Here is a 27,036-nt window from a genome sequence, read left to right as displayed (position 1 = left end):
AGTGTGATGTGGTTCCTTCTCCCTAGATGGAGTCCTCAGGAAATGTTCTTCTGCACAAGCAAGCGTTAAACATCTCTCCGGCATTTCTCTCTGGTTACTCTTCATGTGCCAAGGTAACCTGGGAAACTGGAGAAAATACACTGCACTCAAGTCGCACAGTGGAGCCTAACAATAAGACTTTGTTAGTTAATCAGTTCAGTTGAGTTAAGGGGAAAAAGTTGCCAAGTGTTTTAAGGCCACTAATCTTCGGTTGATGTTTCAGTGTGGTTTTGATCAGGATCTCAACAGTAGACACATAACCTAGTAGGTCTTTTAAGGCATGAGCCTCCTCTTTGGATTCTGTTGCCCCTGGTGACTGGTGGATGATGACAGATTCAACACAAAATTGACACCATTAAACAGGCTGTTCAATGTGTTGCTGCCTTACATTTAATCTGTTATATATAGGAACAGCTGGTCCCAGATCCAAACAAACTGGGCCTCTTTTGTAGGCTGCTGGAAAATATTTCACAGTATCACACCAATTTTTTTTTAAAAAAAATAAATGGCATGGGATACTCTAATCTGCTTTAGCAGATTTTTCAGAAAATTCAGTGAGTGACTTAACAATAATCCAGTAGTGATACCAGCAGGTTCTTGAATTCTTTTCCACTAAGGCTGGTTGCAGACTTCTATATGTTGGAGGTGTAATTTGTATGAGGGTACACTTATGCATACTGTTTGGTCGTGTCTGGCTATTATGCCATTATGGTTTGAAATCCATAATATTGTTAAGATGACATTGCAGCAATCATTGCCCGTCAAGGACGTTCATGTTTTGTTGGGGTACATCCCAGCATATGGAATCTAGCATTACATCAAGAACTGTGGAGTCTTCATGCTTGGGGTGGGGTGGGGTCACCAAAAGTATTATAATATAGCACTGGAAGGACAAATTTACTCCTGATTTGCAACTTTGGATAACTGATATGTGTTCCTTGTTAGCATTTGAACTGCTCTTTTTCTGATGGAGAGGTAAAGAAGAGGAATTTTCAGCGATCTGGCCAAATTTTAATGAATTGTTTCTCTTTTGAACAAAAAGAGAGATCCTTAAGAGAAGGTGGTTATCCCACCCCTCTCTCCCCACCCCTTTTTCCTTGGTAGGTTGTATTTTATTATGTTAAACTTATGCTTAAGGGATCCCTTTTATATTTCCCCCTTTTCTTTTTCAGTTATACACACAAATAATTGTTATTCTAGATTTTGTCATATGCACTGCTGAAATTTTATGGAATTAAAAAGCTGGAGAAAGAATTATTCTGCTACCACCTTCTCCCCACCAATGCCCTACATCCCTGTGGGTATATAGAGCTCTTGCACTTTCTTGGTCTGTACTAGCTTCAGGGGCTTTCCAAGTGCTGTTCTGGAATCTAAACAGGATCTGCATCGCATCCCATAAATTTAGCATAATCTGTATGTAAAAACCTCATTCTACCAAATTAATCTCAGAACAGAACCAGCAGCATCACTCAGTTCTTAAGTGAACATAGGAACATAGGAAGCTGCCATATACTGAGTCAGACCATTGGTCTATCTAGCTCAGTATTGTCGACACAGACTGGCAGCGGCTTCTCCAAGGTTGCAGGCAGGAATATCTCTCAGCCCTATCTTGGAGATGCCAGGGAGGGAACTTGAAACCTTCTGCTCTTCCCAGAGCGGCTCCATCCCCTGAGGGGAATTTCTTGCAATGCTCACACTTCTAGTGGAGCAACAGTCACCACAGCTCAGCCATTCCTTACAGGTGCTCCATGTGCTGCTTCCCCATCTAAATGGGCTTGTCCTTCCCCTTCAGTGGAATAGACAGCTTTGTGCATTCAAATAGGTGGACAATATGCAGAGCTGGCCCCATTTTACTGACATTAATGGGAAAGACTCTCACACAGGAGGGTCACTTCTGGGTCTATGCTGAACTTGGAGTCGGAGCAGTGTGTCCAAGCTGTTTTTCATGAATAACTTGAGCTTCATTCTGATGTTATAAAATCGCCCTGCTGCAGTTGTGTACAAGGAAATCCTGCCGCCAGCACGTCAGTCACCCACATGCCATGCTGTAATAACAGAGTCACGAAATCACAGAAATGCCTGTCATCACACAGGGACATAGGAAGCTGCCATATATTGACCACTGGTCCATCTAGCTCAGTATTGTCTTCACTTACAGGAAACGGCTTCTCCAGAGTTGCAGGCAGGAATATCTCTCAATCCTATCTTGGAGATGCTGCCAGGGAGGGAACTTGGAATCTAGATGCTCTTCCCAGAGCAGCTCTATCCCCTGAGGAGAATATCTTACAGTGCTCACACATCAAGTCTCCCATTGATATGCAACCAGGGCAGACCCTGCTTAGCTAAGGGGACAAATCATGCTTTCTACCACAGGACCAGCTCTCCTGTCCAATTACACATTGGGCTTTCCCCTCTTCAGACAAGCCCTGCTGTAAGCATAAGCGGTGGGGCGTGAGAGAGACTGACACAGCGGGGGCGGGACTCCCCACCCCTTTGCCTCATTGTTCACAGCTCCAATGGGGCAATTCTGTAACATTTGAATGAGGCTTTGCTCCTTGGCAGAATTCCCAATTCTGCATTGAATTGGCAGACATCCTAATTCTGCACTGAAATTCTCACTGTTGTGCTTACCCCTCAGTTGCTTCTGACTTGCTGCGTGCTCTCCTACCCACCACCAAAACCAGCAAGTAGTCCAAGCTGGGAGTGTAGGGGATGACGAAATTACAATGATGATACAACGGTTGACATCTTGACTAATAACAAAGCATTGGTGCTGCTAAGTCAGAAAGTGCTGCTGCTGCTGCTCAGACTAAGTAGTACAGGTGTTTGTGTAGGTGTGGGTTTATTTGTTTTTGCTGACCTCCCCTTCCTCCAGATGTTCTCTAGGCCATCCAGTACATCCAAGGGACTGCCAACGATTACATCTCAAGGCAGTTTACATAGACATGTAAACAATAAAGCCAATTAAAAATCAATTAATAACAACTGACAGGATGAGGAAAATTTCTCAAAGTAGTCCTATTGGGACAACTCTGAGGAATTTTCCTCATCATGCTAGCCAGTTTAAACAAATAAACGTCAATTATAAGCCTGACAGGAAAGAAGGTGTTTTCAAGGCCACCTTAAAACTTACCAAGGATGTCAACCCTCATATCTTGGCAAGGACCATGTTCTGAAACTTAGGGATGGCTACTGAGAAAGACTGAGTCACCACCAGACAGGCAGGCAGTAACCGCAGAGCAACTTCACCAGTTTACCTCAGTGGATTGTATGGATCATATAGAAGCAGGCATTCTCTTAGGTAACCCCGGGTCCCCTGTGTGACCCACAGGGACATATTTTTGGGTGGCGTAGAGCACTTCTGACAGAAGGGGAGGTAATGTGAAAATCATCCCAGCGGTCATCCGATTCATCAGCAGGAGTGTTGCTTCTGTCCTATCACCCGTGCTTCATTACTCAGGATCTCAGCCAACAGGATTAACCAAGCAGTGGCTCAGTCACAGCTGTGAATATGATTGACAAGTAGACTATTGAATAGGGGTGTGCATTTTGGAATTTTCTTGTTTAGATTTGTATCCGAATCGAAACATCCCCATTTTGTTTTGTACCCAAATTTTCTGAATCCAAATCAGCTCTGTTTTGTTTTGTAGCCAAATTTTCCGAATCCGAATCCAAATCGATTTGGATTTTTAAAAAGGGTCCCAGGGCAAAAAGAGTGGGTGGTGGTGGTAGTGTCCAATGGGTGGAAGCTACCACCCAAATTTCAAAGGAATTAGGCAAAAGGCTGATTTTTTGTGTGAATTTTTTTTAAGTTTACACATCTTTAAGAATTTTCCCATAGGGAATAATGGGGATTCCAGCAAATGTATCACTTCAAATCAAGGGAAAAGGGATGACCCAGAGCAGAGTGTGGTGGGTGGTAGTGCCCAATGGGGGCAAGGAAACTCCAGAGTTATTTCAAAGGAACTGGGCAAAGGGCTGAGCTTTTGTGATTTGTTGAAGTTTACATGTCTTTAAGATTTCTCCCATGGGGAATAATGGAGGTTTCAGCAGCCCCATAATTCCACTTGGGGGGCACTGGGGTTTCCCAGAGCGAGGGGTTGTGTAGTGCACATAGGGTGCCAACCACCCCCACCCCCACAAGCCTGTGGGGTACTGGGTTTTGTTGTTTCTGAGGTGTTCATTGTAGATTCTCTGGTAGCATATGAGATTTTCAGTGAAAAACAAGAATCCACTCTCATATGCTACCAGAGAATCTACACTCAGAACACCACAGAAACAGCAGAACCCAGCACCCCATAGGTTAGCAACCCTTACCCTGGCCAATGTGGGGTCAGTAAAGAGTGGGAAGAAGCAAAAGAGCCAATGGGGAACAAGGAGGGAATTGTCAGCAGGTCAGCCCATGATTTAGGTCACTGATCAGAAGGCTGGAAGGGTGGGAAATTCAAAGAGATGTCAAACACAAAATGGAGACTGACTCAGAGATCACCACAAAATGGAGGTCCGAAACAACAAAACATTTTGTAGCCGAAACAGGGACGTTTTGTTTTGTATACAAAACTTTTGGATCTGGAAAATGGGTGTTTTGCTTTGTCTACAAAACACTCTAAACAGGCTGTTTTGGGTGCAAAACGTTTTGTATCCGAAACGTTTCGCACATCCCTACAATTGAATAGTAGCCATTACACTTGCAGTCAGAATCTACAACCAGCTAAAACAATCGAGGCTCTTGTTGCACCAAGAAGACTAGCATTTGTTTCAACATAAGTGTTCACGGCTAGAGTGTACTTTGTCAGCTGTTTGTCGTTCCTTTTAAATTACAACACATGGCGGTTTTTCAGGTTAAAGAGTAAGCTCTTTGGAATGCCATTGGTTTAAAAGAAGGTGGTAAGGTAACACATTACTGATTGCCAAATATCTGTCAGATGCAAAATGGGCTCATTAGTCTTGTTAACTGCAAATATCTTAGGTTTCGAAAAGGCTTAAAATGTGGTTTAAATCTTAGGTTTTTAAATGTGAAGCCCATTAAAGCTCAAAAATAAAATTTAGTAAAAATAAATCCATATAGGTTGTCTTGGTCAAAGATGTGACTATTTTGGTAGAGGGTATTACTATATATAAAAGACATGCTTGGAAGTATGATCATGTTCAAACCAGAGTTGGTTTTGTTAAATGATGTAAGAGAATATCACCTTCCATATTTACAGAAAGAGCTTCTTACTTTAACATTGATGGCTGACATGGCCTGCAGCTCTCCAGAAATGAAAGGAGGGCCACAGAGAGCTGTGGATCCACAAGAAGCCTTTAATGTCCATACACTGAAGTCTTGTTTGCACAGCAGACCAAGTGCAGAGGGAGAGGGGGAGGAAACCAATTTTCGCCTCTCTTCCCTCCCTCCAAAAGCCCTGGAGGCTTTACATCAGGCCTGCTCAACTTAGGCCCCCCAGCTGTTTTTGAACTACAACTCCCACAATTCCCAGCCACAGTGGCCAATAGCCAGGGATTATGGGAATTGTAGGCCAACATCTGCAGGAGGGCCGAAGTTGAGCAGCCCTGCTTTACATGATGCTTCTTCCCCAAATCTTCTTTGGGAGCCAAACTTACCCCGAACGCCCAACAAGATCCTTGAACCCACTCCACACACAAGTTGGGCTTTGTGATGCGAATTCTAGCGTATCTTGAAGTATTTCCAGATTTTTAAAATGCTGGTTTTATGCTACTTTTTCTGAAAATGCCAGAGCAAACAGGGAGAGGTGCTGATGTAGAATCATTAGCATGATAAGAGGTATGGTATCTTCAGAAATGCAGATCTATCTCTGCAGGGAACTCTCTCCCCCCACCCCATTGGCTAGGAAGGAAAACACTGACGCCTGCCACGTGTACTTGCAAAAACGAAACCCAACAGCAGAGGGGAGGGGCTGCTTCCCTCAATGCTGCGAGTGTACTTCAAAGTGGCTTCGCTCAACGTTTAGCCCGAAGCCTGAAGCCAAGTGTGAATAACCTCCAGTCCACTTGTATAAGGATTTTCCTGAGGGTTGTGAGCAATTTATTTATTTATTTTAATTTAAATTATGTATATCCTGTCCCAAACTTACATCTCTGGGCGGTTTACAGTAAAACAACACAAATTAAATCAAATTAAAACAATTTAGAATTTTAAAACAATGTCAAATTCGATGTGTCTAATAATAAATAATATTTATTTATGTAGCATATACAAGTGGACCGGGCTTTTGGAGGGAAGGGGGAGAAGGGCCCACAGCCCTCCTTCCTCCATCGCTGGAGGACTGCAGATCATATTGTCCAATATCAGCAAAATTTCCTATAACCCCCAAACAAGAATAAAAGACAACTCCCTCAGATAAAAGCTTGGTTTGATAAAATTTGGGAAATATCAATTCAAGATAAAAGAGCTTCCCAGATTAAATTGGCTGGCATGTTGCACGAGGCTAGACGTGGAAACAATTTCTGGGGATCTCGTGCAAGAGTACAGTTGTACAACTACTTAAAATGGCATGTAGGCATTTGCACAGCACTACTTGCACTGGAAACAACTGAAGTAGCATTGGTTGCACTCTGTGCCGCTCTTGCACAAGACTGCCAGGGCTGGCATTCATGTGCCACTTGGCAGATCAGAAACACCAGCATTGCCTTACTCAACATGTCGGCCAGTATCCTTAAATATCACATACAGATTGTGTTATTTAGAAAGATTGATCCCATTTCTTAATTAAGTTTTTAGCTTCAGAAGTTCTTACAACCAGGACAGTTAAAATGACAGCTGACATTCAGAATAATGGGGTGCCAGTGCAGCTCATCTTTCTGTGGGGGTTGGGGGGGAATTTTGTCAACCTCCCCTTTCCTTCTGAAGCCAACCATGACCACACACCCTTATTCCATGCTACTGCCTGGTTTAAGTTCCACAGCCTCCTGCACAACTTTGGTCTTGGCCATTTATTGCTGAAATAAACCACTAGGCTGCCTTCTGTCCATTCAAGAGGATAGCTGGGTTGATGGTGGCCTTCTGTGCCTGTCTCCTGGTCCAGTGTGGTAGGGCTGAATTGTTCAGTCTGGTTAAAGAGGTCTCTGCTTCTGACAAGCTGCCAGGCTCGAGAGAAGGCAATGCCCTGCCTTTATTTAGATTGCACAAGCCTTATCCTGAAGATCATGATTTCATCACCCAGTTTCAGCACATTCCTCTTACCAGTGTGCGGCTAATTGGTACAGTCTTGGCTGGTCTCTCCGGCTCTCTGATCAGTAATGCTGGCTCTGATCTGGGCTGTAACTTCTATACATCACACACCCACAGACATAACATATGTCACTAGTTTATTTACCTTATTAAGGAAGCTGAATACACCTGTTTGTGACAAGAAGCAAAATGCTCTACAACCTTCTTCAGATCAAGAGACAATGGGGCGATTCACACGATCATCCTGGGTGGACTGGGAGGGTGGGGTGGGGTGGGGTGGGGTGGGGGCCCCTGCACTTAACCTACCTTCCCCCCAGATGCCCAAACTTTCCTTTCTCAGTGTGCCTCCCACGCGCCCACATGAACAGCCCTGCTCTGTGCAGCTCCATGAAGAATGGAGCACGGCGGAGGGATCTGGGGCCGGAACTTGTTGTTCTGGCCTCTGGGCATCCCTCAATGCAATGTGTGGCACGTGCATTGTATTGGGGATTCCCCCACCAGACAGGCACTCGATGTGCCTGTCTCTGTGACTCCTTGGACCGCACGCAACCTGAGGAATCACACAATACCCGGTAGCTGGGGTAAGGGTGCAAGAGCACCCTTAACCTCGGCTAAAAGCTGGGCTTGTGAAGGGGGTTAGGTGTGCAGGGGGGGCAGAGGAGTCTGTGAGGATCCCGCCACTTCTCACGACCAGCCTAACCCTGCCCGGTCAGGATTAGGCTGGTTGTGAGAGCAGTCTCAATTTCTATTCGATATCCATGATACTAAGAACCTTAACCAGGGCTGTCCTTAGAGAGCCCTGGCAGGGTGCAGGGCCTAGGGCAAATTAGACAGAACGGGGCCTCCTTCCAGTTAATTCTAATGGGGGTTAAAAGAGCAGGGCCCAGAGTGGTTGCCGTGCTTGCCAGGCCCTAAGGACAGCTGGGACCTTAACCAGTCAAAGGAGCCCCTGGTGGCGCAGTGGTAAAACTGCCGCCCTGTAACCAGAAGGTTACAAGTTCGATCCTGACCAGGGGCTCAAGGTTGACTCAGCCTTCCATCCTTCCGAGGTCGGTAAAATGAGTACCCAGAATGTTGGGGGGCAATATGCTAAATCATTGTAAACCGCTTAGAGAGCTTCCAGCTATAGAGCAGTATATAAATGTAAGTGCTATTGCTATTGCTATTGCTATTTGGCATGCAGTTCTTAGAAAAACTCCATTGTTGGGGATTGGGCGAAACATTGCAGTCTGCTTCCCAGGCTAGTTTCCTCTTCCTGTCCATGTGGCAGGAAAGACAGGAGTGAGGAGAGAGGTCGGTACCAGGCCAGATGAAATCTGCAGGGGAGATGACCTTATACACACACACACACACACACACACATGCACACGGCCTCAACCGTCCCAGTTCCTGGCCAGGAAGGAAGCTAAGGGGTCGGCCTGGCTCCTGGGAGGCTGGAGGAGTCTCCTTCCTCTGCACTGGCTGCACTGGATTCTGCTACTCCTCTGCCTTCTGTTCTGGGGCAGAGAAGTGAGAGGATGAGGTTTCTTGAAAATAATTAATTCAAGCTCTAGGATAATAACATACTATGACGATGAGGCGAGTCTCACGATCAGTGAGACCCGCCTTAAGAGGGTTTGCGGGGAGAGCAGGCTTAACCCGCTCCCCCCGCAGACGATCCCCAGACAGCCCTGGGCGGCTGGATCGGCCACCCACATGACTGCCAGCTCCATCATGGAGCCAGCAGGGGCTGTGGGAATTGGAGGCCAGTGTGTGGGGCACCCTGGAGAGACCCCTGAGCTGGGGCGGCTGCTTGCAGCCTCCCAGTCAGGGGTCTCCTCATGGTCAAAACGCTGAGGGGGGATGACTGAGGTTTGCTGCCAGGAGCTGCGTGGCTCCCATTTCAGCACATGATTGGCAAAAAGCAGGCTGGGCTCCCTTAGCCCGCTTTTTGCCAATCGTGAGAATCGCCTCTATATTTTCTAATATTTTGCTGTAAAGTCCCAGTCCAGTGAATGGGGGGGTGGGGGAGCACTCACTATCCTTTGCTATCCCTCACAGTCATCCCTGTGCTTTTTTCCAAATAAAAACCAAGCATGCATGATACAATAAGAATTAATTATTAATTAATAACTCGTGTCATGTACTGCCTCTATAAGAGCCAAGCCTAGCAGGCCTCAGGATGAGACAGCTTATGTGAGTAAAAATGAGGAAACAGGTCCACTTTTTAAGATGGAGCCCATGTGAGTGGGCTTTTAGGGGCCTGAGCCATTCTAGGTCCATAAAAATAGAGACAGTCCTCAGATAAGCTGCACCCTTAAAAAAAACAAACCCCAATCTAAGTTTTTATTAATGCTGAATTATTAGAAGAGATCTGATGTATACTGCTGCTCTTACATATCCAAATGCTAGCAGTACACTACATCCCTTTAAGCTTTTTGGAATGATTACCATTGAGATGTTTAAAAATGAGGATTCCAGCAGGAGATTCTGCAGTTTCTCCTATGGATTTGGGGAAACTCTTACTAGATTCTAGAAATAGGCAAAAATAAACACTCTCTCCCACTCTGGAGCCAACTAGGCCTGGTGCATCACTGATATCATGGTGCATCATGGATATCATGATAGGCCTGGTGCATCACTGATATCATTTAGCGATCTGCACAAATTACGATTCAAATAGCGATTTGTAGTGCAGCCTGGCCTTCCCTTTAAGAGGGAAGAGAGAAGGCTCATATCGGTTCCTCTGCCGCTCACTGCAGCTTCCTGTTTGGGCGCCCCCCCCCCCTCCCCGCCCAGCCACCATCATGCACAGACACAAACAAAGATAATTAAAAACAACAAATGCTTTAACAACTATGTCCAAATCTACAGATTATTTCCCCAGAAATTTCCCATAAACCTCAAGGTTCCCCTGCTTGATTTAATTTCCTTTAGGATGGTGTTATCAGCAAAATAGTGTAAAAGTTGTACACAAGTGACATAGCCATTCACACACACACACACACACACACACACACACACACACACACACACACGCATCCACATGCATGCACACATGTGTGCACAGACATGCACGTGCACACACATACAGGAACTCCCTCCCTCACGTGTTCCAGTGTGCTTTTCTCCCCAGCTCCTGGCCCTGGCAAACCGGCATTCCCTGCACATGCGCGTAGGCCATCTGAACCTTGGAGGTGGAAGCCAGCAACTGGCACGGAATGCTGGCTTGCCGGGGCAGGGGGTGGGGTGAGGTGTGTATGTCTGAATGGGCAAGTGATGCTTCCCAGAAAGGAACGGCAGGCAGGAGTGGCAGGAGGAGGATGGAAGTTGTAGTCCCAAAACAGGTTACCCATTATATTAGAAAGCTGCCATGCTAGGAGATGGTTACACCTTGTGTTTATTCAGAGTACCATTTAATCCAGTCACACACATGCTTTATCCCACATTCCATGATTTAATTACATGATTTAATCACATTGGGAAGCTAATTTACTTGTTTGTAAATATAGAATCAGCAAATAGATACTGCAAAGGCATAAGGCCTGGCATCTTTGCATCATTTGCAAGCCAACTTTTGGCCCTATGTTTTACTGCTCAAGCTTCCTGTATCACTCAACAATTATATTTGTGTATTAAAGTAAATATAAAAAGCAATGTACTTAATAAAATGCTATTTTTTTAAAAAAGCTTCCATTAGATGTGCTGAATAAACACGGTTGTGAGTTTCATCATTTGAACTTCTCTCTTGGTCAAAGGAATGTCTTCACCTTCCAGTCAACAATTACCACTTGATGGGGGGAAACCTCACCACTGAAGAGGTTCCTAAGAGCAGCTTGTGGGGTGCGGGAGGCCCCTCAGACAAGTAGGTGCCCCCTGCCCCCATGGCTAGACGCCTTGAAGAAAAGGCACTTTTCACATTCTGTCTTAGAGCACTTTTCTTTATAATCTGCTAACTTGGCAAAGAGGCACCTTTTAACATGGTGATTCTCTTTATTTAGCAGGGGGAGAGTAACTGGCCCTCTCCATCCCCAGCACAGTATCTCCAGTGACTGTTGCTGGTGTCTATCTTCCGTTTCTTTTTAGATTGTGAGCCCTTTGGGGACAGGGGGCCATCTTATTTGCTCCATTATCATTCTGATAATGCCCAACAGAGGGCAAATTGGGTCCGACGTGGACATGTGTGGAACCAGCACGATTGCACAGCACTGTTAGGATAAGAATGTTAATGTGAAATATACTAGCTTTCCCAACTGGAAATATACTTTGCCCCTCTTGTGCCCCCCCCCTTTTTTTTCCTGATGCCACCACTACAGGTTCTGTTCCAGTGTTTTTAAATCACTGAATCAAACATATGATATCTTCGAAGAGGATGACTGAGTCAACAACAGCAGCCCTGCAAGCAAAATGCCAGTTCTGTAATAATGAAAAGAAATCCAAGGAAGGAAAGAAGGAGAAAGTCCTTTCTTGTAAGGAACACTGTAAACAAGCCACATGCAGGGAGCCAAAGTTTTGCAATGTGATGGGGTAATCTCTCCACCTTTCAGGAGAGGCTGTTCTCTGACAGCGAGGCTGGGCTGGCTCTCTGCCTCGATCCCAGCGAGAAACACTGCCTGCCAGAGGAGTGACACAAGTAAGTACGCTCTCTGTGATCTCAATCTCTAGGAGAGAAACTGATTTAATCCTTGGAGGCATGTCATAGCAAAAGGGGTCTCAGCAAAAGGGGTCTTCTGTTGATTTGGGGTTGCTTTAAATGTGGAGGAGGCCATTTGAACATCTGCAGAAGCCAAGGTTCAAAAGACTTAGTGTTGAATTTGTTTGGAAAGAGAAGCCAGCAATGTGATCCTTTGGGCGGTTTTTGTTGTTATTGTTTTCGCGTTTAGTACGGGAACGAACTACGACTTGTGTCTTTTGAAATTTCTTAGCAGCTGTTTGAAGCATTATTTTTTCAGTTGCTCACTTGTTAGGTCAGGGTTCCATTGTTTATTTTACTTTATACTGATATAAAATAGACAGAAAAATAGAAAGGAGACTACTATATCTATCTATCTATCTATCTATCTATCTATCTATCTAAATGGGCAGAGTGGGCTGAGTTCTCAGGGGTAGGAAGGAGCAAAACTTTAAAAAGGGATTTGAGAAATTCATAGTTATTCCATTCATGGCTATTAGTTATGATTGCTAGAAAGAAGCTCCACTGAAGCTTCAGAGACAGCATGTCCATACCAGATGATAGTGGGGCAGACAATAGTGGGGAGGACTGTAGTTCAGTGGTACAGTGTCTGTTTTATGTTCAGAGAGTCCCAGTTTCAATCCCTGGTATCTCCAAGTAGGACTGGGAAATACCCATCTGAAATCCTGGAGGGCTGCTGTCAATCATAAGTACATAAGAACAGCCCTGCTGGATCAAGCACAAGGCCTATCTGGCCCAGCATTCTGTTTCACAGAGTGGCCCACTAGATGCCTCTGGGGAGCCCAAAGGCAAGGAGTGAAGGCATGCCCTCTCTCCTGCTATTGCTCCTCTGCAACTGGTATTCAGAGGCATCGTGCCTCTGAGGCTGGAGGTGGCCTATAACCACCAGACTAGTAGCCATTAATAGACCTGTCCTCTGCAAATTTCCTCAAGCCTGTTTTAAAGCCATCCAAGCTCATGGATGGCCATAGCAGAGAATTCAATAGATTAATTATGTGCTGTGTGAAAAAGTACTTCCATTTGTTAGCCCTAAATTTCCTGTTCTTCAGTTTCATGGGATGACCCCTGGTTCTAGTGTTATGAGGAGGGAAAAATTTTCTCTCTGTCCACTCTCTCTACTCCATGCATAATTTTATACACCTCAATCATGTCTCCCTGCAGTCACCTCTTTTCCAAACTAAAAAAACCCAGGTGTTGTAGCCTTGCCTCGTAGAAAGGTGCTCTAGCCACCTAATCATCTTGTTTGCCTTCTTCTACACCTTCTCCAGCTCTACAGTGCCCTTCTTAAGATATGGTGATCAAAACTGTACACAGTACTCTAGATGTGGCTGCAACATAGATTTGTATAAATAAATTATATTATAATATTAGCATTTTAATTATCAGTCCCCTTTCCTAATGATCCCTAGCATGGAATTGGCTTTTTTCACAGCTGCCATGCACTGAGTCAACACTTTCAACGAGCTGTTCACCACGACCCCAAGATCTCTCTTCTTTTCAGTCACTGACAGCTCAGACTCCATCAGCCTATATGTGAAGTTGGGTTTGTTTGCCTCAATATGCATCACTTAACCCTTGCCTACATTGAACCACATTTGCCATTTTGTTGCCCACTCACCCAGTTTGTAGAGATCCTTTTGGAGCTCCTCACAATCTGTTTTGGATTTTACTACCCTAAATAGTTAAGTGTCATCTGCAAACTTGGTCATTTTGCTGCTTACCCCAACTTCCAGATAATTTATGAACAAGTTAAAGAGCACCTGTCCCAGTTCAGATCCCTGGGGGATACCTTTCCTACTTCTCTCGGTTGTGAAAACTGTCCATTTATTAGGGGTGTGCACAAAACTGAAAAACCTGGTTCAGTTTGGACTCAAACCAAACTGGTTCCGGTCTGGTTTTGTGCACACTAGACCCAGGTCTGGTCCGGCTCAAGTCTGAACCAGTTTAGGCCTGACTCAGGGGAGGAATTTTTTTAAATGGAGGAATTACTACCATTGCGGGGCCCCAAGGGCAGCTGCCGTGGCCGTGGGGCAGTGTTTCCTGCAGTTTCTCCTCCCTCCGTCAACCTCCTCTTGGTCTCAAATGGCCTGTTTTGGGCCTCTCTGCACTGGCGGTGGCCATCTTGGAGGCCACCACGCATGTGCACTGGCCGTCTGTGTGGCTGTGTTGTGACCCAGCCATGCAGATTGCCAGTGCACATGCACAGCAGCCTTCAAAATGGCCACAGCCAGTGCAGAGAGTCCCCAAACAGGCTGAAAATTACCCTAATTTGACACTGGGGGTGGTTGGCTCAGGGAAGGGGAAACACAGGAGACTGCCCCATGGTCACAGCAGCATCTGCAAAATCCCTGCAATGGCTGTAAGTCTGCCATTTTTTCTTTTAAAAAAACACAACCCCGAACCAGCCCTGGCCCAGCCTGGGATAGTTGTCTTGGCCTCGAGTCAAACCGTGCCCAGTAAGGCTCAAGGGTGAGCCCTCAAGCTGGACCAGTTCTGGCGCGAGCTGGCTCAACCTCAAGCCGGCTTGCACATCCCCACCATTTATTCCCAACCTCTGTATTCTGTACTTCAACCAGTTACCAATCTGCTAACTTTATTCAGGAGTCTTTGGTGGGGGATTTTGACAAAAGCTTGTTGGAAGTCCAAGTACACTGTGAGCCGGATCTCATGATCAGTGAGACCCAGTTTCTGCAGCAGAGCGGGAAGAACAGGCTAAGCCTGCTTTCCCCACTCACGATCAGAGAGGGAGCCCTGGGCGGCCAGATTGGCCGCCCACACTATTGCCAGCTTGGAGCCGGTGGGGGCTGCGAGCATGCAGGGCATACTGGGGAGACCCCCGGAGCCGGGAGGCTGCTTTTCGCCTCCCCTCCGGGGGTTTACTCGTGAGTAGCTGCAGTGCGGAGCGGAGCTGCAGCTATTCATGATGATCAGGAAGCCCGGGTTTGCGGAGCACTCGCTCTGCAAACCCGGGCTTAGGGGAAGGCTACAAAAGGGGGCAAGCCACTTGTAAGCCACTGGGCTTGCCTGCGAGCCCAGTGGTTTACACGAGCAGCGAAAATCAGGCTAGGCTCTACTAGCTCGATTTTTGCTGCTTGTGAGAATAGCCCCTATGTCAATTGGATCACCTTTATCCACATTCCTGTTGACACTCTCAAAGAACCCCCAAATGTTAGTGAGGCAAGACTTTTGCTTGCAGAAACCATGCTGGTTATCCTTCAGCAAGGTCTATTCTTCTATATGTTTAACATGTTTGTTCTTAAGTATCCTTTCCATCAATTTACCCAGCACAGAAGTTAATCCTGTAGTTTTCCCAATCCTCCCAGATCGCTTTTTGAAAATTGGAATTACATTGGCTAATTTCCAGTCCTCTGGTACAAAGCCTGATTGTAGGGAGAAGTTACATATTTTTGCTAGGAGATCAGCATTTTCACATTTGAGTTCCTTCAGAACTCTTGGGTGGATGCCAACTGGTCCTGGCAATTTGTTAGTTTTTAGGTTTTCAAGACAGTTTAGAGCATCCTCTCTTGTTACCTCAAATCGACCCAGTTCTTCAGCCTCCAAGCCTGAGAAGCTCAGTTCTGGAGTGGGTATATGTTCAGCATCCTCCGCCATGAAGACAGATGCAAAGAACTCATTCAGCTTCTCTGCAAAATCCTTATCCTCCTTAATAAACCCCTTCACATCCTCATCACCTAAGGGCCCAACTGCCTGCCTTGTAGATTTTCTGTGGCTGGTATATTTAAAGAAGCTTTTGTTATTCCCCATGACACTTCTAGCCATATGCTCCTCAGACTCTCTTTTTGGATCCCTTATTGTCTCCTTGCATTTCTTTTGTCAAAGTTTATGTTCCTTTTTGTTCTCTTTATTTGGGCAGGATTTCCATTTTCTGATGGAAGTTTTCTTCCCTTTTATAGCTTCCCTGACTCTGCTTTTTAGGCTGTTGGTGTCCTGGTGGTACTTTTCCTCCTTCTTGGTATACATTCCAACTGAGCTTCTATTATAATGGTTTTAAATAGGTTCCATGCATTCTGGAGTGATTTGACTCTTGTGACTTTCCCTTTCAGCTTCCTTTTTACCAGTCCCCTCATTTTTTGGAAGTCTCCGCTTCTGAAGTCCAGTGCTGGACTTCCTTGGCATTGTTGGACTTCCTTAGCAATGCTCCACTCACATATAAGCTGAACTGGATCACACTATGATGTCTGTTCCCCAATGGTTCTACAACTCTGACCAAAGTCACCTTCTCTCTGGTTGGTTCCGTGACCAACTATTCTAAGGCAAAGTCATTTAGCATGTCTAGAAATCTGGCCTCTCTGTCAATACCTGCACATGAATTTTTCTAGTCTATGTGAGGGTAATTGAAGTCACCCATTATTAAAGCTCTCTCTCTCTCTCTCTCTCTCTCTCTCTCTCTCTCTCTCTCTCTCTCTCTCTCTCTGATACCTCTCTGATTTGCTTCTCCAGCTCCAGGTCACTCTCAGTGTTTTGATCTGGAGAGTGATACCACATCCCTAGTAACACATTTCCTTTTAGTCCTCATATTGCCACCCATAATGATTCTGAGGAGGACTCTGGTCCTCCTAGGTTTTGTAGCTTGTTGGATTTTATCTCTTCTTCAATATACAGTGCTACTCCACCTCCACCCCACCGTATCCTTTCTGTACAGTTTGAATACAGGAACAACAATGCCCCACTGGTTCTCATCATTCCACCAGGTTTCTGTTATGCCCACTATATCTTTGTTTTCATTAGCAACCAAGCACTCCTGATTGCCCATCTTGGCTCAGAGGCCTTGAGTCAGTATCTATCTATCTATCTATCTATCTATCTATCTATCTATCTATCTATCGACATTTGACCTGGAGTCAGTATAGTCAATACTGAGCTGAATGGACCAATAGTCTGACTCAGTATAAGGCAAATTCCTATGTAAACTAGGCAAGCACAGTTGCTTTTTTGCTTCCATGTGTTTCCTAGAAGCATTTTATGGACTTCTCAGAACAAGCATCTGGCTGGTTGTTCTTGGAAACAGGATATTGGACTAAATCAGGGTCTCTCTACCTTGGGTCTCCAGATGTAGTTGGACTGAAATGATGGGAGTTGTAGTCCAACAACAGCTGGGGACCCAAGGTGGAGAGACCTTTGATTTAATCCAGCAGCATCATAATAGAAGGTGAAACATTTCTGCTTATCCACTTTCTGCACAATTTTAATGACCTTAATCATTTTAATATGTAAGTGACTAGCAGCTGAATGTGCTAACTGAATGTGCTAACATTGTATATGAGGCAAGGCTGGGATCAGAGCTTGGCATTGTTGAGCAGCTGCTGAAGACCCAGGATCCCCAAAAGGGTCCACACTGGTCCCTAAGGTCACCTGTGAACTCATAGCATTTATGTGGTGGTGATGGAGTGACTCTCCCAGGGTCCTCTCCCAGGTATGGTGAGCAGTTTGTGGAGAGCCACCTGAGACCTGGCTCTGGCTCTGATGTAGCTGGCATGACAGGCCTATCCAATGTGTGGTACCTAGAATGAAATAGCCACACATGCAAGCCTAAGGCACGGTGTAGTGATTCACTTTCATGTCTAAACCATACTTCTGCAAGCCTTGAGATTCTTAATATTATAATTATGAATATTTTTACTGTATACCGCTTTTCAGCAAAACTTTTTTTGATTGTTTGGTGGGCAGTTCTGTGAAAGACCCTGCTGGCCTTACTGGTCCAACAGAGCCGCAGCAGAAACAATGGAGGCCACAGCAAGACCCAGCGGTGTGGGAGGAGCCTGCACCAGTGGGTGGCTTCCTGGGATGTCCAGAGCTCGGGAGGTTCCCACCAGGCAGCCTCCTGAGTGGACCACGGATGGGGTGCCTCTTGATGATGTCAGAGAGGCGCCTCATGGAGAAGGGCGGGGCACATGAGGGAGGATGGAATCAGGATCGGAGGCATCCACTTGTAAAGGGAGGGGACAAGGGTTAATAAAGCAGGGCACGGGCCTGGAAGGAGGGGATGAGGCTGCTCAGCATGCCAACAGCTATTTAAATTGTGGTCTGCCAGTGATGAGGGGCAAGCAGAAAGAGTGATGGGGTCCTCATCAGAGAGAGGCAGCCAGAGTGACCCCACAAAGCCTGGAGGAGGAGGAACTGGATGATGGTGAACCCCCTCCCCTCTGAACTCTGAGGCCTTGCTGTAGAAGGTAAGGCGCACAGGAGCCCAGCTCATGAGAGTGATCTACATAAATTAATAATAATCATCATCATCATCATCATCATCATCCCCCAGTGAGGCACTACCTTGGCGTGGTTGTGGGGCTTGTGTGCTCTGAGGAAGGTGAGAGCTATGCCAGAGGTCCAACCATACTGGACAGGTATCACCAGAGGAGCCAGACAAAGAGTGCCTCTCCCATCAACAATATGGTGAGACGTAACTTTAATCAATCTATACCGGATCAGTCGTCGCCTGGGTCAACAAGGACAGTGCCAGGTGCTGGAGTTCCTGGACATCTGGTGGCAAGTGGGCAACAGGACTCAGGATCTTCAGTTGAGCAACCAGGGCTGGAGACTGCAAAGTTACTGGAAGAAACGTCGCTTAACAAAAAAAACCCACCACGAAAATATATCAAGAAGATGCACTTCAAATGGTCAATAACGCAAAACTATTCAACACCAATGAAACAAGGCAGGCCTACAAGAAAGAACAAGTCAAGAACCGAGCAGAAAAATGGAAAAAATAAGCCAAAAATTATGGTCAATATTTGCACAATATAAGTGGAAAATCAGACATCACCAAGACCTGGCAATGGCTTAAGAATGGCAACTTGAAGAAAGAAACAGAGGGTTTAATACTGGCTGCACAAGAACAGGCACTAAGAACAAATGCAATAACAGCAAAAGTCGAAAAGTCAACCACAAACAGCAAGTGCCGCCTTTGTAAAGAAGCAGATGAAACCATGGACCACCTAATTAGCTGTTGTAAAAAGATCGCACAGACTGACTACAAACAAAGGCATGACAAGGTAGCAGGGATGATACACTGGAACATCTGCAAAAAATACAAGCTACCTGTAGCCAAAAATTGGTGGGACCATCAAATTGAAAAAGTTGAAGAAAATGAAGATGTAAAAATATTATGGGACTTCTGACTACAAACAGACAAACATCTGCCACACAATACATCAGATATAACAGTAGTCGAGAAGAAAGAAAAACAAGTCAAAATAATCAACATAGCAATAGCAGGGGATAGTAGAATAGAAGAAAAAGAAATAGAAAAAATCACCAAATACAAAGATCTACAAATGGAAATTGAAAGGCTGTGGCAGAAAAAGACCAGAATAATCCCAGTGGTAATTAGCACCCTGGGTGCAGTTCCAAAAGACTTTGAAGAGCACCTCAACACCATAGGGGCCACAGAAATCACCATCAGCCAATTACAAAAAGCAACTTTACTGGGAACAGCCTATATTCCACGGCAATATCTATAACAGCAACCACACTGACAATAAAATTCAGCCATCCCAGGTCCTTGGGAAGGACTCGATGTCTGGATAAAACAAACCAGTCAATAACACCTGTCTGACTGTGTAACTAAATAAATAATAATAATAAGAGATCTCCAAAGGGCTCACAATCTTAACTGAGCTAAGAGGCACCTTTGAAAGTGGTGCGTATCTTACGTTTAGCAGGAGGAGAACAACTGGCTCCATCCAACCCCACCACAGCATACCTCCAGTTTCTTTTAAGATTGTGAGCCCTTTGGGAGCAGATCAAGATTGGCTAAAGATCAGTCTTATTCATTCATTCATTCATTTATTCCATGTAAATTGCTTTGAGAACGTTGTTGAAAAGCCATATATAAATATTTGTAGTGTAGTGAGATAGATAGATAGATAGATAGATAGATAGATAGATAGATAGATAGATAGATGACAGGAGTTCTTTGAAACTGTGAATTTTCCTATTTTAATGATGAGCAGGAAATAATGCATATCTGTCCATTGAGACCAACGTAATTTCAACTGCATACCAAGCCATTGCATAATGAAGATAAATCAACTGCCTGCATAATACTGAACATTTGGGCAGAAACAGAGGCTTGCAGTCCACGTACATTTTATGTAAAGAGATCAGATTCCTCAGCAAGTTAATCATCTGCAGGAGATAGGGCATTTGTTCTGCATTCCAGCCGACACTTTTACAAAATCTGAGCAGGACTCCAACCTTTCTTTCCTGAAAGATTAAAACTCCCTTTACGCTGATCAGATCCGATGTTTGAATGGTTAATCTCTCATAAATCCAGGCATGGCTAAAATGTGGCACTTCAGGGTACTTAATTATGAAGCCAGGCCACATTTATTGAAGAGTGAAACAAAATTAGAGGCTCTTGGCAAAGGAAGGAGCAGGGACTGGGATAGAGAGAGAGAAACTTAGTGTAGACTTAACCTTCAGGGCTAAAGAGTAATCCATAAGATTTACAGGCAACAAAGTTAAAGAATGAAAGGTCTGGAGAGAGCATACCATTGATCTTAGCTACTCACTAGCTCTGTTCAGACACAGGGCCGGCCCATCCACTAGGCAGATATAGGCAGTCTACCTAGGGCACCAATTCTGAGGGGGTGCTGCAGCTCCCTGGGCAGAAGTTGAGCAGGCAGGGATTGCCTCCTAGCTGGTCTCTAGCTTGCTTTCCTCCTCCCCTGACCCCCTCAGTGTGCTCTGTCCCTCCCCCTCTCTGTCTCACTCTGCGGCTTAGGCAGGAGCCTCCATCTTGGTTTCTTGGGTGCATGGACCCAAAACAGGTAGTAAGTGGTGTGTTTGATGGTTGGCTCAGCTGTGGTCGGGCCTGGTTTGTTGTGGAGGGAAGCTCTGCACAGCACCATTAAAACCTGACAGTCTGTTAGGGAAGGAGGTGGCAGCAACCGACGAATGCGGGCATTAGGTGGGCTCTGAGCTCCAGGCTCCAAAAACTCTAGGGCCAGAACTGTTCAGACATGCTTTTAAAAAAAATGTACATGTGTAATGTCCCCAGAGAGCACAGGGAAGCCCCATCCTCCCTGCACTCTCCACAGTTATGGTGTTTGCCTGAAGAGGCAAAGGCCATAAACGTGATCCCAGTTGATCCCAGGCTGGAGTGCCTGTAAGTACTGTACATGCTAGAGATTGTTCTTCGGGGGTGTGGGTACCTTTTTGTTTTTTGCTTTCTCGAGTCTTCTGTAAGGAAGTGTTCCATCATGGAGTGGCATCTGTATTCCGCCCCCCCACCCCCCAGGAAGAAGAATCTGTGTTTCCAAGAGGTCAACAGCATGGACAAGAAACTGGATCGGCCAGAAGCAAAAGACAACCTGCCCTCCTTGGATAAACCCCCCGAATCACACCCACTGAAAAGAATCTTTCTCTGCGTTTCACAGCTAAAGGTAGGAACAAGCTGCTTCTTCCTCTACTTTCTCTGCATTACCCTGTGCCTCTTCCATCCTAGGCTGCTTGCTCCTTGTGTCTGCCCCTCTCCGAGGGCCCCTGATACTCGCCACCAGCCAGCAAAAAAGCAAAAGGAAAGGAAAAGGAAAAAAGGCAAACATGTTTAGATGATTCCCATTCACACATGCCTTCTAGCTTTGTTTCTACATCCTCTTCCTTTGCGGTTTCCGCCCACATTCTGTCTTAAATAGTAAGCTCCATGAAGACAAGGCCTGTCTATTTTTCTCTAGGAACATATGAAGTTCCTTATACCGAGTCAGTATATCTAGTCCAGTACAGCAAAACTTTGGCCCTCCAGCAGTTTTTGGACAACAATGCCATTATTCCCAGCCACAGTGGCCAATAGTGGGGTTATGGACATTGTAACCCGACATCTGCAAGAGGGCCAAGGTTTTGCAGCCCTCATCTGGTCGAATATTGTCTAGACTGACTAGCAGCAGCTCTCTGGGGTTTCAGACAGGGGTCTTTCCAAGCTCTGCCTGGAGATGCCAGGGATCTTCTGTATGGGATATACATGGAATAAATAATGGCTAACATCCGGACTAACAAAGTGCCAGTGTTGAGCAAGATGTGCTGATGCTGAGTTGGCACTTGAATTGGCACAAAATTGGCACTTGAGGGGATTCCACTGACCTCCCCTTCCCCTGTAAGTGCTCTGTGCCACCCGAAGATATGCCTCTGAGGGTCATGATGCAAGGTGCACAGCAGGCCCCAGCCTTCCCATCACATCAGCCCTTTTGTCTATCTCTTGTCTGCAGTGCAGATGGAAGGAGGATTGGTTGTGGGTCACAGAACATATTTCACAGATCCAATGACCATTGCAGTGCATGGAAACTGAGATGGTTTTCAAGCCTGCCAGTTATCTAGGGACCATGGCTCTTTGGCCAGATTCTTTGTTTGTTTAATCCTTTGTTTTCTCCATAGATGTTCCTTGGGGCACTAGCCTTTTCCTATTTTGCCAAAGGATTTTCAGGAAGCTACATGAAGAGTATTACGACACAGATTGAGAGGAGGTTTGAAGTCTCAACATCTGTGGTTGGACTGATTGATGGGAGCTTTGAGATAGGTATGCCCCATTTCCTCTGCAACTCATGAAGGATTCTCACGTTTTGAGAGCAGAATCCTCTTTTCTCAACACTGTTCACCTTTCTTCCCATGATGCAGGGAACTTACTGGTCATGATACTGGTGAGCTACCTTGGCCCAAAGGTTCACCGTCCAAAGGTCATTGCGATTGGGTGCCTCATCATGTCCTTCGGAGCATTTCTATCAGTGATCCCTCACTTTATAATGGGACAGTAAGTATCGCTTCCTTCGTTATGTTATGGATAAAATGAATTGTTTTGTTGGTTGGTGTGTGGACTGAGATAGATGTATTTCAAAAACAGCTCAAAGTGCTTCTTTGAGCTCACTTTTTAATGTATCTGAAGCCCTCTTCAGACACATTACATGCATTCAGGTGTATATACACATGTACATGTGAATGACTCTGCATGTATTATTTTTCTAAATGAACCTGGGTACAGTCCCCCTCAAATGCTGGATACAGATAGGAAGTGAAAGACTGTACGTATGTTGAACTTAATGTCTGAATAACTACACATGCGTTCAGATCTGTATGTGCATACATGGTACACAAAGGGTGTGTGCATTGAACATCAGGTGTGAATAGGGCTAGATTGTATGTGCGTTGAACATAACATGTGCATAGCATGTGTGCCAGCAGCAAACCGAAAGCTGCTACTCTACAGCCATTTGGTTAGCCGACCATCTCCTCCCTCTTCCTCTTGGGAAACAGAGCATCCAGCATCTGCTTGCCTGGGATGAGGCTGTGGTCATGGAGTGCCTTCTTTCCCAGCAGAAAAAAGAAGAGGAGGAAGAGCAGGCTGCCCCCTCCTCCTCTTCTCCTCCTGCAGCTGCAACTTCTTCCAGTAGGGGCTTGCCGTAAGTAATGACTCAGGTTGGTGCTAAACAAGGCACAGCTGCCTTTGGTCTGCAGCAGCACCCCGGGTGCCAGGGGAGCATCAAATGATTCCCAGTTGCAATCCTCTCTCCCAGCCCACCCCAAGGACCAGGGGCTTAGACAGATTCCTGGTGGATAGGTCTATCCATGGCTACTAGTCTGGTGGCTGTGGGGTACCTCCAGACTCAGAGGCATGGTGCCTCTCAATACCAGTTGCAGGGGAGCAACAGCAGGAGAGAGGGCATGCACAGACCTCTTGCCTGTGGGCTCCCTGGAAGCAGGATGGGCCACTGTGTGAAACAGGATGCTGACTAGATGGGCCTTGGGCCTGATCCAGCAGGGCTGTTCTTATGTCCTTATGGGTGCAGCTATAATTGAATGGATGGGTTCAAAGAACCTGGACCTCCCCAGCTCCTGAGGGGCCCCCAGATCCAACCCCTCCCTATTTTCTTCATTCTCTCACTCACTTCGAGGGGCTGCTGGGGAGAGGGGTGAACATGGGTTGTCCTCTCTCCCCTAGCTACTCCTGGGCACTTTCCAGATTGGACACTTGTCACTATGTGTCCGTTAAGTGTGCTTCCCAACTTCCTGTGTTTTGACATCACAGTCTCTGCATTGTCAGCAAGGTGCTGTTCATATTTCCGATGCCTTCTTTCGGATTGTATTGCCACGTTACAGTCCTATAATGTTGCATCTGCGGCGCAAATAAATAGCTGTATTTTCCCGTTTTGGAGTTTTCAAAAGATTGCTCCACCTGCTGGTGGCTTTGTGCAACAGCCTTTATTTATGGTTTCAATGCGCTCTGCCCAGCACATTTTACTGCTGTTGAGCAGGTAATCTGGAAAGCACTCTGATCCCCACCCTAGCTTTAATGAAAGACTGTCTGCCTGCAGGTCTACCTGACAAATAGCCAATCTGCAGGCAGCACAGCTTTCATCAATGCCAGGGAGGGACAGGATGAGAGAGCATCATTGGGCACCTCCCTCCCTTGCCAGGATGAGCTGCTGCTGACCTCTTCCCATCTGAAGTCCTGAAGTGGCTTCAGGGTACTTCATTCTCCAAGAGGAAGATGGGAAGAGGAGGCGGCTGCTGCAGGAATAACCGAACAGCCATCCAGGTGGCTGTAGTAGCCTCACAGCCTTTGATTGGCTGCTATGCAAATCAAGGACATGAAGAAGTGGGCGCAAAGTGCATTCACAGCATGTGGGGTCTCTTTTCAGCATGTATTTGGCATGGGTCTCTCTGTATAGGGAGGGCCTGTATATTGTGGACTGGATAGTTTCTCCGTCAGATGAGGCTGGGCTACTACCAACAGGGTCATTAGCAGGTGCCCCCCCCCCCCGCCCCATGGTAACATTATCTCCAAATGCAACATTCATTTTAGATTCATGTGAGTGAATGGCAGTCATTAAGCTTGTTCACACAACTGCCATTGGGCCCAGGGGAGCACAAGGCAAGGAGAGGAGAGCCATGCACCCTCCTGATTGGTTCCCTCAACTCCTCAACTCCCTCAACTCCTGCCTGTGGCTTTCAGCGGCAACTGGTGGGCCACTGTGCGAAACAGGATGCTGGACTAGATGGGCCTTGCGCCTGATCCAGCTGGGCTGTTCTTATGTTCTTATGTGGTCGCCCACACATCAAGGTAGGAAGCAGGGAGCATGATCGTGTGCGAGGCAAGAATTGGGTCGGACAGCTTTTTGTCCACCCTTGGTAAAATGCTGGGGAGAGAATCTGCAGAGGATGCACTGATCCAACCCAACTCCCAGCTTGCACACTATCACACTACTTGCTTCCTACCTGGATGTTTGGGTACACATGACCGCCTGTATTGGCACCGATGCCCAGTCGGTGTCCAACAGGTTCAGTGATTTGGAGGCAATAAGCTCCGACCAGTATAGATACCAGAATAAGTTTTATTAGATAGAGCTAAATAAAACCTAAAGAGGATCACAGAACAAAAGATACAGTATACCATACATCCCTTCGACTTTTCAGGAATCCTGAATGACAAATCATGACCCCGATGCCAGCTGGCTGCGTAGCACCTTCCCGGGACTCTTGGTCTACACCAGTGCTGCTCAGCTTCAGCCCTCCTGCAGATGTTGGCTTACTACAATTCCCATAATCCCTGCTATTGGTCACTGTGGCTGAGGATTATGGGAGCTGTAGTAAAACAGCTGGGGGTGGGGCTACGTTGAACAGGACTGTTCTGTGCTGAGGTTCAGATTAATGGGGAGTTCTGCTTTCTTTCTTATACTTTTACAACACTCACAAGCACTACCTGATGATGGACTGCTGGCACACCTTATCAGTAGCCTGTGTCAGACCCAAACACTTGACCACTGGCCAAGTGCATTCCAATCAAGATATTGTCCTTGGCTGCACATCTTCCCATCCTCCCTTTCTCAGGTGGGTGATCAGAGAGTATGGTTTAAGTAAACCTTATCTTTGCCTTGCAATACTAATTGGCACAAAGATATACAATTCAAAATAGGAGTACAGGGATGCAGGTGGTTACACAGTCTTCCGTGAAAAACAGGATTACAAGGTTACAAAAGTTTAAACTGAAACCCTTTAAAGGTATGATTATAAAAAATCTATAAAATCTTACATGTGCAAAAGGGGGAAAGGGGACCACACCACTAACCCTCCTCATCATATATTCCGAAGTGCCTATCCGAAGTGTGCATGGCTCTTCTACTGGATAATTCTCCTGCTTTAATGGCCTATCCACCCCCAGCACAGTACCTCCAGTGACTATTGCTGGTGTCTATCAAAAGTTTCTTTTTAGATTGTGAGCCCTTCGGGGACAGGGATCCATCTTATTTATTTATTTGTTATTTCTCTATGTAAACCGCTTTGGGAACATTTGTTGAAAAGCAGTATATAAATTGTTGTTGTTGTTGTTGTTAATGGTGGTTGTTGTGTGAACAATAGGTGAAGAAAAATGAGAAGCACCAAATACAGTTTCAAATGAAGAGACAAAAGTCCCACGGTGCTGTAAATTATTTATTTGAGCCCAACACATTTCGGCCGAAGCCTTCTTCAAGGGCAAAATCTTATGCAATATAATCCTGTTGTTTTTTTAAAACTTTCTTCAAAACCAGGAAACAATATCTTATTAGTCCAGCTCCATTATCCCTATAATACAGAATGAGGGCTAAGATATACAAATACGACTAATATTTATATACCGCTTTTCAGCAAAAGTTCCCAAAGCAGTTTACATATAAATAGATAGAAGAATCTTATCCAATGTATCCTGTTAAAAAACCCCCTTCCTTCAAAAACAAGAAACAATATCTTGGACTACCAAAGTTGATAGAGCACATTTGCTGCTATTTTACTAATGTGAGCTTGTCCAAGATATGATAGCAGCAAACGTGCTCCATTGACTTTGATAGTCCAAGATATTGTTTCTTGTTTTTGAAGGAAGGGTTTTTAAAAACAGGATTACATTGGATAAGATTCTTCTCTATTTATATGTAAACTGCATTGGGAACTTTTGTTGAAAAGCAGTATATCTTAGCCCTCATTCTGTATTATAGGGATAATGGAGCTGGACTACCCTACAAGGTTGTTATATAGATTGCTAAGAGTTTTACTGATTGTTTTACTATTCAGAATATATCTGAAGGTCTTTGGCCTCTTGGGAATAGAGCAATATGTCATTTGCCATCTGCCATAAAGCAGACATCAATCAGAA

The 27,036-nt window shown here is 45.5% G+C and overlaps 1 protein-coding gene across 2 annotated transcripts in view; it reads left to right on the top strand.

Moving 5' to 3' along the window:
• The first annotated feature begins 11,746 nt into the window (after positions 1-11,746).
• The window catches only part of LOC128327805 (solute carrier organic anion transporter family member 1A4-like), a 42,268-nt gene continuing 26,978 nt past the window's right edge, over positions 11,747-27,036 (top strand). The window contains exons 1-4 of one of the 2 annotated variants that reach the window (XM_053257072.1): positions 11,747-11,843; positions 21,163-21,307; positions 22,293-22,434; positions 22,533-22,665. In XM_053257072.1, the coding sequence (XP_053113047.1) occupies positions 21,197-21,307; positions 22,293-22,434; positions 22,533-22,665 (386 nt within the window). In that variant the 5' untranslated portion in view covers positions 11,747-11,843; positions 21,163-21,196. Of the gene's footprint in view, positions 11,844-21,162; positions 21,308-22,292; positions 22,435-22,532; positions 22,666-25,610; positions 25,740-27,036 lie in introns of those variants that run through there. The other variant, XM_053257074.1, reaches the window with a different exon arrangement.

Source organism: Hemicordylus capensis, chromosome 5 (genome assembly GCF_027244095.1).
Source record: "Hemicordylus capensis ecotype Gifberg chromosome 5, rHemCap1.1.pri, whole genome shotgun sequence".
NCBI classification, from domain to species: Eukaryota; Metazoa; Chordata; class Lepidosauria; order Squamata; family Cordylidae; genus Hemicordylus; species Hemicordylus capensis.
Note: the sequence above shows the minus strand (reverse complement) of the source record. Positions and strands in the feature narration are given on the sequence as shown.